General features: G+C 34.3%; 1 protein-coding gene across 1 annotated transcript in view; it reads right to left on the minus strand.

Annotated features, from left to right (window-relative positions):
* The window catches only part of LOC108523026 (tyrosine-protein kinase JAK2-like), a gene marked incomplete at its 3' end in the record, with an annotated part of 78,772 nt that overhangs the window by 39,444 nt on the left and 27,743 nt on the right, over positions 1 to 11,585 (minus strand). The window contains 11 exon segments of the mRNA XM_017863480.1: positions 23 to 159; positions 888 to 1,038; positions 1,189 to 1,289; positions 1,292 to 1,342; positions 3,085 to 3,178; positions 3,180 to 3,221; positions 3,959 to 4,089; positions 7,776 to 7,863; positions 8,941 to 9,041; positions 9,044 to 9,074; positions 11,459 to 11,585. The exon segment at positions 11,459 to 11,585 is cut by the window's right edge and continues 1 nt beyond it. Of these exon segments, the coding sequence (XP_017718969.1) occupies positions 23 to 159; positions 888 to 1,038; positions 1,189 to 1,289; positions 1,292 to 1,342; positions 3,085 to 3,178; positions 3,180 to 3,221; positions 3,959 to 4,089; positions 7,776 to 7,863; positions 8,941 to 9,041; positions 9,044 to 9,074; positions 11,459 to 11,585 (1,054 nt within the window).

Raw genomic sequence — 11,585 nt, forward strand, 5'->3', positions numbered from 1 at the left:
TTGAAAACTTCTGACAATTTACCTTGCCGAGTTGCTGTAGAAATTTCAAATGTCTCTCTTCAAACTGTGTAGGATCCCTGTCTTCAAAGGCACCAGAAAACCCTAGGGCACCTATCCTCATATTTGGTAACATGTCATTTTCTGTTAATAGTTCATAATCTAGAGAAATAAAGAATATTACCACCTTAAGTTAGCAAATAACATTCTCTGGACTAAACTGATATACATTCAAGTTGACCAAAATAATCATGAGTTACAAATACTAAATGATACAGGGAAACTCAAATAATTTAGATTATATTAATGGGAGCCTTTAATCATTACCCATAATCTGAAAGGCTTTCAAGAGAGACGTTGCAAAGGATAAATATTTGTTTTCCAAAATAAGTAGTTTTCATATTCATAAAGTAAGGTAATATACTGATACTTATTGTGAGAAAGGTGAGTAGTACTAGAGTAGAAAGCACCTATAGGTCAAACACATGCATTTCAGCTCAGTATTTTGAAAACGAGAGAACAAACCAAAACAAATACAGCTCATGTTTAGAAAATCAATCAATTATAAAATATGAGAAATGTTAAAAGAATTATTTTTTTTAAAGTCAATTTAAGCAAAAAAAAAAAAAACACTATAATTTACAACTCATTAAATGGAAAACTAAAATTAGGTTGCTGAAAGAGAAAAGGTCTTTTTTTAAAAAAGGAAATCTCACTCAAGGAGATTAGAATATGTATAAAGCATGAAAAGCCATATGAACATAAGAAATTAAGAAGGCCTAAATGACATCAAGAAAATGTTTTAAAGGAATTAAAATTAGTAATGATTCATTAAATACAATAAAGATAGAAAGCTGGAAAATCAATAAGATCACTCCATAAATACATACCTGGAGTAAACAAACTGTTAAGATCTCGTATGATGGCTCTGAAAGAAGGCCTGAAATCTGGCTCATAATCCATACAATTATTTATAAGGTTTGCTAATTCTGCCCACTTTGGTGCAGGAAGCTGGTGCCTATCTTCATAAAATTGCAGCTTCTATAATTAAAGAACCACAAACAGAATAAATTGTGTAATGCCACACCAACCTTCTTTTCAAAATTAGATGGGCTAAAAAATACAAATCATGTGAAAGTAATATGAAAGTTCAGAGATAGAGTAATTCTAACTTAGTCTATATAAACTTACTCTTTGAGAATCCAGAGCACTTAGAGGTTTATCTCCTCCACTGCAGATTTCCCACAAAGTGGTACCAAAACTCCATTTGTCTGTTGCCAAATTTAAATTTTAGGATTTTCAATGCATTCAGGTGGTACCCATGGTATTCTCTCCTGAAGAACTTTTAAATGATAAGAACAGAGTAGGGTTAAATAATTCACAAGTAAACCAATCTTTTATATGTAAATAGCTTTAAAGTTCAAATCATTTGAATAATCAGGTCTATTTTCTGTATTTTGGAGGGGTGGATGTGCAAGTGCACATGACTGCATAAGCTTAAGAGCCAGAAGGGACCTTCAAGGTCATCAATTCAATATCTCATCTTCAACGATGACAACATGGAGACACATGATTAAGTAATCTGCCCGAAGCCACACAATTTGTTAGCAGCAGAGACAGAATTAGAATCCTGTACAGTGAGTTCTGAACCAATTAATCTTTCCATTAAACCGTAGTGTCTCAACTGGCATACCATTTTCATTAGTTTTACCTTCAAAAAAAATTTTTTTTTCTTTGAGACAGGGTGACACTCTGTCACCCAGGCTGGAGTGCAATGGCACAATTGCAGTTCACTATGCTTTGACCTCTTGGGCTTAAGTGATCCACGCAAGGGCTTTAGAAAGCAATCAGTCTCCCAAAGCATTGGAATTACAGGCATGAGCCACTGCGCCTGGCCAAATCTTTTTTTTAATATAGTTTATCCTAAAATTGTCCCATGATACTTTTGGTATTTCTTCACAATGCGTAAGTGGTAAAGGTAATGTTACATCATTCAGAGATGTTCCACTGATTTAATAGCCACGGCAGTTCTCACTTGCAGATGATAAAAAAAAAAACAGGGACCAACAAGCGTTTATAGCAGAGGCATGGCTAAATTGCACCAAAATATTCTAGGTATATGGAATTGATACAGGTGGGCTCTGCTCAAATCATGGAATTTCTCCAGTAAAGTTTCTATGGTCTTTGATTCCACCAGAAGGACTGTATTCAAGAAAGGAAGAAGCAATATAACCCTACTTTCTGGTATTCTGACATAGACAGACAAATAGATTGATTGACAAATACGTTCACCATATGAATACTTTTTTTTTCCCCATCTTCATTTCTGATTCCAAAGGATAAAATTTCCCAGAATACCAGATGTAAGACCCTGTAAGAATTTTGTGCCATACTCTTGTACTACTGCCCAATTATCACTGTCTTCACTGTCAGATAAGTCATTATGTACTATTGGCTTAAATTGATCAATTTAGAATCTAAATTTGGAACATCCAATTAGAGAAATTAGCTAAGATAACAAAATTCATTTATAATTATCTAGACCCCCCAAAAAACCCCTCTCAACTATCTGACTGAAATTTGTATTTTAACCCACTGTGTTAAGTAGTAAAGATTAACAAACACAAATGAAAGTTTTTTTAAGGTTTTAAAAGTCAGAATTAGCTGGATAATTAAACTAATTTTTTCACAGAGGGTAGAAAAAAATCCTAAGAATCTCAGGCTAGATAAATTTTTATTTAGTGCATGAGAAGAAAAGAATTTTAGAAAATTTACTTGTGGCCTCAAGGAATATTAGAAAACTCATATTAAAATGGATAAAATCCTTCCTTCATACATAATTAGAGATTAAAACTGTTTTTAAAATCACCTCACAGTCCATGGTTATGAGCTTTAAGAAAGAAAAATTAGAGACTAAGATTTAACTAACAATTTAAATGGCTAAAAGTGATAGACAATTTTATTTATTTATCAGGAACATTATGAATTAAATGGAGTTCAAGCGCAAAATTAACAAACATTGCCTCTTTACAACATGCCCAAGTAAAGTTTGTAACGATTATATATAATCCCTCTAGAACTTCTGTCCTTTTGGCAAAACTGTAATACTAATGCCAGACTCACTAAGTTTGATGAAAGGAGGATTTCCTGTCTTCCTGTCTTCTTCTCTGATAAGTAGAATTATTTTTGGCGCACACATTCCCATGAATAAGGGTGTTTTCTTCCTATTAGAGTTAAACACACATATATTCAAATATCAATCCACAAATATTTAAGCATTTAGTAGTTCAAGCCCCCAAACAGATTTAAAGAAGAAAAAACTATATAAGATAGCATAATAAATATTAATTTGGAGCATGCATTGGAGAAAAAAGGAAATTGATGACTCCTAACTATGTTCCTGTTCACATTTTAAATAACACAATATCTATGCTGTGATGAAAGTTAAATTAAAAACTACCAATGCCACTTCACGTGAGTTCTAAGGCCTGAGATGGTTTGCGTTTCTGCGATGAGAGGCTGACATTAAGAAACACTTACTTCAGTTCTGCAGCAGAACACAGGTGCCCACCCTGAGGCGTCGATCACTGCAGGCCCCCTGGTAGTCTTCGTCTGTCAATTGCTGCTTTCTCATGGACCATAATGTTACAATGCCCAAAAATACAGAAGCACATGTTGCTCCATATTTTTTGGTTGAACCTTTCTAAATCCAAAAGACACAAAATACAGATTGTCTTTTTAGTAGTTCTAAGATATGGATGGATGACAAAACTTTTTTCAAAGAGTGATTTACATAACATAAACATATGCTAAAGGTAATCTCTTTTATCACCTAACACAGACTGTTTTACGAGAATTTGCATCCAATTACAGTTATTATTTGCTTTCCAGGTAAAGATAATTTTTATTTCTTTATAAAAACAAAACAGTATCTTTTTGATAAAATGATTATACTACTTACTAGAAAATGCATGGCCCATGCCAACTTGTTTTGCAACTCAAGTGCCACATATATTTATACAATTTTTGATTCTGTTTTCAGGTATGTATCTAGTGATCCAAATTTTTATCAAACTCCTGCAACCAGAATATCTGCATTAAAATATAAGTAAATAATAAGCCTTAAGTATAAATATATAATATAGCTAATTTAAATCTTCATATACTACAGTCACTATTATAGGTAAAGAAATTAAATTAGGCAAAAAACTCACAACTTTTAAAGAAAACTTAATGGATACACAGCCATTATATTTTTGCCGTTTTTAGGTACTTACAACAGCAAGAGCTAGGGAGTCTAAACAATTATATTATATATATATATAAAATATAAATGTATAATATATACCAGGCACACCTTTATATATAGTACTGAATTAGGCTGGTTTTTAAAAAAAATGAAATTTCTCCACTTAATTGCTCATCCACGTAACGTTTTTAGACAGTCAACCTTCCTGAAGTTCTTCTACACACAAAAATTACTACAATGTCTATAGTATTATAGACTAAAGGAGAATTTGAATTCTAGCTCCATTAATCTTTTTTAATTTATTCTGCAAAAAATACAAAAATTGTTTTGCGCTGCTTTATCTTTAAAACTTTTTTTTTTTAAATATAAAACATATTTTGCCAGAAAACAAGTGTTGGCTTCCAAAAACAATCCTGGACTCCTTCGTGGTCCACAGGAGCCTCTCAGATACCTCCATATAACAGGTTCCAAACCACTGCTTTTGAAAATACTATCAATTTTCAAAGATATGAAAAAATGTTATACAAGTGTAGATGTGGATTTAATCTGCATTACTAGTGGAAAATAGGGAATTATATAAACAATTTTCTTGAATGTAAACTTTGTGAGGCACTAAAATACAGGCATACCTCGAAGGTATTACCAGTTTGGTTTTAGACTACCACAGTAAAGCAAGTCATTAATTTCTTGGTATCCCAATACATATAAAACTTGTATTTACACTATAATGGAGTCTATTTAGTGTGCAACAGCATTATATCTTAAAAAAAAAACAAAGAATATACTTTAAAAAAATACTTTATTGCCAAAAAAGGTGCTAATGATAATCTGAGCCTTCAGAAAGTTGTAATCTTTTTGCTTGCGGAGGATCTTGCCTTTTGATGTTAATGGCTGCTGACTGATCATGGTGGTGCTGCTTAAAGTTCAGGTGGCTACAGCAGTTTCTTAAAATAAGACAACAATGAAATTCACTGCAGACTCTTCCTTTCATGAAAGACTACTCTGTAGCATGCAATGCTGTTTCATAGCATTCTACCCACAGTAGAACTTTACAGGGTCAGTCCTCTCAAATCCTGCCAGTGCTTTATCAATCAAGTTTATGTAATATTCCAAGCCCTTTGTTGTCATTTCACCATGTTCACAGCATCACCACTAGGAGTAGATTCCATCTTAAGAAACCATTTTCTTTGCTTATCCATAAGAAGCAACGCCTCATTCTTTCAGGGTTTATCATGAGATTGTAGCAATTGAGTCACATCTTCAAGCTCCACTTCTTAGTTCGCTTACTGTTTCCACCACCTCTGCAGTGACTTCCTTCATTAAAGTACCATATCCCTCAAAGTCATCCAGGAGGGTTAGAATGAACTTTTCCAAATTCCTATTAATGTTACCATTTTGATCTCCTTCCATGAACCATGAATGCTATTCCTGGCATCTAGAATGGTGAATCTTTTCCATAAGTTTTTCTACTTACTTTACCAGAGGAATCACTATCTATGGCAGCTTAAACTTACAAAATGTATTTCTTAGATAATAAGACTTGAAAGTTGAAATTACTCCTTGATCCATGGGCTATAGAATGGATGTTATGTCACCAGACATGAAAATAACATGAATATCCTTGTACATCTCCATCAGATCTGTTGGGTGACCAGGTGCATTGTCAATGAGCAGTAATACTTTGAAAGCAATCTTTTTTTCTGAGCAGATCTCAACAATGGGCTTAAAATAGTCAGTAAACCATGCTATAAACAGATGTGCTGTCATCCAGGCTTTATTGTTCCATTTATAGAGCACAGGCAGAGTAGACTTAGCATAATTTGTAAAGCCCTGGGATTTTTGGAATGGTAAATAAGCACTGGTTTGAATTTCAAGTCACCAATGGCATTAGTCATTAGCAAGAGGGTCAGCCTGTCCTTTGAAGCTTTGAAGGTAAGCACTGACTTCTCCTCTCTAGCGGTGGAAGTCCTAGATGGCATATTCTTCCAACAGAAGGCTGTTTTGTTTACATTTGAAAATCTGTTTGTTAGTGTCATCATCTTCATCAGTGGTCCTTACTAGATCTTCTGGATAACTTTCTGTAGCTTCCACATCAGCATTTTCTGCTTCACCTTGCACTTATGCTGTGGACATGGCTTCTTTTCTTAAACCTCGTGAACCAACCTCTGGTAGCTTCCAACTTTTCTTCTGCAGCTTCCTCACCTCTCTCAGCCTTCAGAGAACTGAAGATCAGTAAGGTCTTGCTCTACATTGGGCTTTGGCTTAAGGGAATGCTGTGGCTGGTTTGATCTTCTATCTAGAACTTTCTCTGTATCATCAATAAGGCTGTTCACTTTCTTGTAATTTATGTGCTTACAGGAGTAGCACTTTCAGTTTCCTTCAAGGACTTTTCCTTTGGATTCATAACTTGCCTTTTTAGTGCAAGAGGCCTAGCTCTCAGCCTGTCTTGGCTTTCAGTATGCCTTCCTCACTAAGCCATCTTCATCAATGGTCTTTGTTACATCTTCTGGATAACTTGCTGCAGCTTCCACATCAGCATTTGCTGCTTCATTTCTAGCTTTCAATTTTAAGTGAGAGATGGGTGAATCTTCCTTTCACTTGAACATTTAAAGACCATTATGGGACTATTAAATGGCCTAATTTCAATATTGTTGTCTCGGGGAATAGGGAGGCCCCAGGAGAGGGAGAAAGACAGAGGAATGGCTCATTGATGGAGGAGTCAGAGCACACACCGCATTTATCTATGAAGTTTGCCTTCTTATATTCTCTCTGTTTGGGACACCCCAGAATAATTACAATACTAGCATTAAAGATTACTGATCACAGATCACCATATGATTTTTTTAAAGTTTGAAATGTTGCCAGAATTACCAAAATGTGACACAGAGACATGAAATGAGCACATGCTGTTGGAAAAATGTTGCTGACAGAGTTGCTAGACACTGGGTTGCCATAAACCTTCAATATGTAAAAAATACAATATCTAAGAAGCACAATAAAGCAAGGTGCAATAAAATGAGGCATGCCTGTATACTATTAAAGCATGGGGTATGATTTATACTTTTAGTAGTTTCTATGAACAACCTAAATTTAACCAAAAAATATATCTAGTATCATATCAACATAATATTTTCAGTCAGTTCCATTAAAAATTAAGTGTATCATTTATATGCTTTGTCTTCATAATTCCAGAGAAGTTTGTAATGAAAAGGCCAGTTATTCCAATGTTATGTCGAACCTGCCATAATCTCTTTTGCTATCATGAACACAAAATGTTATAGACATTTGTTTCCTATAATACTCTATTATTTGGGCATTGTAACCTTCTACTTTTAACTTTATTCATTGGTTTCCTTTTTCACAAGTTATAACTGAACAGTCCTACAGTGTTTTCAGTTTCAAAAATATTTAATTCCTGTTAAATTATGGGTTACACTGACACCTAGCTGTGATCCTGAAACTGAATTTTCTATATAAACAAAAATAGATGATCTGAGACAGGCATTAGAAAGCCTGTAGTTTTACTTACTCTCCTCTCCACAGACACATACTCCATAATTTAAAACCAAATGCTTGTGAGAAAGCTTGCTCATCATGCTTGCTGCTTCAAAGAAAGACTAAGGAAAAGAAAAACAAAAAGTACAAAGAATTGTTGTTTGACTGTTGTCCATAAGTACTCAGTTCAGAAAATTCTCTCTGCCATAATAAAGATGCACTTTCTCCTACTCTCAGCATGACTATAGATAAGGATACAGTGTGCTTTGGTCCCTTTATATGGACCTGCAACTACCATCAACATTCTGAGGAAGCCCCTGTGTAAGCCTGGAATATGGAGATCAAAGTGAGAGAGAGCAAGAGTGGTACAGGAATCATGAATGATGCCAGTCAAACAGGCTTGACCCATAACACCTGAAATAGAGGACAGATGTACAGCCAGAGGTAGACATCAGAGATAGATATAAGGAACTGAGTTAGATGGATGTAGCCTTTAAATAATACTTGCTAAATAATTAAAAATGTGCAGATAAAATATCATGACATCTGTGTCAGGACACTAGCATAGTTTTAACATCACTCCAATTCCACTAGACTTTGACTAGAACCACTGGGTATGATTGTTTAGTGAATCACGATCACCAATACTGTGGTGTTCTGGATTAGAACAACTCTTTGGCTTGAACTTTTCACATCATCTTCCACTAACACCCTTTAAGATACTGTAAGTATCATATCTTGCTGTGTTCGGAGCTCTGGCAACTGGCCACGGGGTCTGCCAGCTAGCATCTCTGGATCATGCCCAGAGGCATCCAGATTTCACTAAGTATGTTCCTTAGTACAGTGCCTTTGAAACTTGGTTTTGTTTTGTTTTTTTAAATAAATGAAATTGTAAAGGAACCTCTGTGTAACCCATAAAGCTCTGGGAAGCCAAGTTTGAAAATCATGGCCACAGTATATGCAGAAATGTAATAACACTCCTAACATAATGCTAAACATAATTAGTTTGGAATTAATTATTTTTAATCCTGTAATTTTCAAACCCTGTAATTCTATAGCCCCACAAGAATATATCCTCAGAGAAGTCCTGGATACATTTAAAAATTACAATTTTGAAAAGCTGCACACGAGTATGTTGTATGAATATGAGAGTACATCTTTAAACAGCATAAACTACATGACCTAAAGAACATACACACCTCTGAATAGTTTCTATGTGCTTTATCCAGAACTTTTAAAAGAACTTCTGTTTCATGCAGTTGACCATAGTCTCCTACTTCTCTTCGTATGCCTTTAAAATCTTTGTAAAAGTGCCTTGGCCAAGGCTTTCATTCTTCAAGAGAAAAGGTAAAAGAAAAGAATGAGTAAAGATGGAGAACAAAGTAGGAACAAGAAAATACGTTCAATGAGGAAGAATTTTTTTTTAATCCATAAGCAAATATTTTCCTTAGAGTCTAAATCCAGATTTGAGACTCCAAATTAATTCTTTTATTCTGCTTCCTTAAATAGTAATAAGAGACAGAAAACAAGGATTAATGAATTAAGTGTATTTTGGCTCTACTTGGTTTTGAAATCTCCTGAATGGGCTATAATTGTCACTTTTTAAAAATAGAGTCAGTGTTTACCTACATTTGCTTACATGAGAATCATTTTCTTTGTTTGCCTTTCCTACTAGTGCAATAGAGAATGTGGTCTGCAGAGGCAGAATATCTAACTTTTTCTTATTACTACTTTTATGACCTTGTACGGGCTATTTAATCTCTGTGCTGTAGCTGTCTTGGTTTCTTCATCTGAAAAATGAGAATAATAACTATTTTCCCATAGGATTGTTATAAACAATAAGTGAATAAATACAAAAAAGCCCTTAGTACAGTCCATGACACATAGTAAATGTGTATTAAGTATTAGCTATTACTACTAATACTAGTATTTCTTGCATATCTTTACAAAGTAATTGTTGAAAGCCTGCACTCTGAAGCAACGCTGCTTGTGTTCAAACTATTTATTAGTTTTGTAATGTTAGTCAAGTTACCTGGCCACTCTGTTTCCTGTTATTCACATGAGGACTTGTCTCCTTAAAGAGCTCAGATATCAGCTGTTCTTTCTCATTCTGCCTAACGCTCCTTAATCCCTCTTTCATATAACCCATTTCTTTCTCCCTAACCGCTACATTCTTAATAATTTCTTCAGATCTATCTTGCAGTTCACTACATCTCTCTTCAGCTATAAGTAATTTACTTTTCATCCTGTATATTGTTTTAATGTCAGTGATGATATTTATCATTTCTATGCTTTTTTCCTGAAATCTTTTTTGTTTGTTAAAACAATGTCTTATTTCTCCATGGTTTCAATTCCTTTTCTATCTTTAAACATGTATATGTATTTTATAGTCTGTATCTGAAAATTCTGTGATAGGAAGTTCCTGGAGTTCTAATTTTGATGTTTGTTGGTCTACTGACTCTTACTTAATCCTGCATTATTTCCTTGTATGTTTCTAAATTTTCTATTAAAAGCTCATGTTTGGAATGGTTTTATCTGTGGGAATCATGGGTTGCCTAGGTTAAGAGTATGTGGTTCCAAAAAGATTTTTTTGTTTCTTCTAAGCACCACACAATATTAGGAGAGGACCACTTTTAATTTAGAGTTTCTCAGTCTATGTAGGTAGTATAATGAAGCCCAAATTCAAACGCTTGTGATGACAAATTCTTAGGAGAGACTGCTTTTCCTCACTGGAAACCCAATTAAAAATGACAAAATTCCTTTTCTTCTCTGCTTGCCAGTGGGTGAATTTTTCACATTCTATATATTGTTTTACTGAGGATGTATTTACTTAAGGGTCCTGGTTTTATTCAGGGATAGTCTCACTTTTAACTCCTTGCCTTGCGCAGGTCTGAGACCTGGCCCTTTTAAATTGCTTTTAAATCTTAACCCCCTTGATAAATGTGGCTGATCACCAGTCTCACCACCTGGCAGCCAAATTATCAGATCTTATGTACTACAGTTGACTCTTGAACAGCATGGGTTTGGACTGCACAGGTCCATTTATGTGTGAATATTTTTTCAATAAATCCAGTGGACCCTCTGTACTTGCAAGGCAGGTTCTGCATCTGCAAGGAAACTCAGATGGAAAATATAGTATTTCTGGACTCCAGCCTGGGTGACAGAGCAAGTCCTCCTCTAAAAAATATATAAATAATTTTTAAAAATAATTAATGGTTACTTTTAAAAAGAAATAACAGTGTTCATAGGATGTAAAACCCACGTATATGGAGGGCCAACTTTTCATATCCACAGGTTCCACTTAAGTATCCTCAGATTTTGGTATCCGTGGGTAGTCCTGGAACCAATCCCTCATGGACACTGAGAGATGGCTGGATTTTTGTCTCAGTTTCTTCTTTATTTTTAACCCCTTGAATTTCCCTTATTTTCTTGAGAACTTGAGTGTAACAATATAGGTCTTTGTAGATTTTAATTTTAATTTTGTGAAGAATCATTTTAAATTTCCAAAAGAAAATTAAGATTCATTCTTAGGATAATTAAGATAATTAATTTTGCTAACATCTAACACAAGGTTGGTATATCTTTCAAAGGAAAAATATTTAAATCACAACTAAATTTGTATATGTTATAACAAAATAATTCCAAATGACACATGAATGTAAATCAAGAAAACAGATGTTGTTTTAAAAAGACAGTAATCAGTATCTAATGACTTACAAATATCAAATCTTCATTTCTGATTTTGTGAAACACCATTTGGTTCATATGAGTAGGCCTCTGTAATGTTGGTGAGGTTGGTACATCAGAAACACCATTCGTTCTGAAGACTAGAAGGTTTGATTTA

Source organism: Rhinopithecus bieti, unplaced genomic scaffold (assembly GCF_001698545.2).
Source record: "Rhinopithecus bieti isolate Rb0 unplaced genomic scaffold, ASM169854v2 scaffold_72297, whole genome shotgun sequence".
In the NCBI taxonomy this organism is placed as follows: Eukaryota; Metazoa; Chordata; class Mammalia; order Primates; family Cercopithecidae; genus Rhinopithecus; species Rhinopithecus bieti.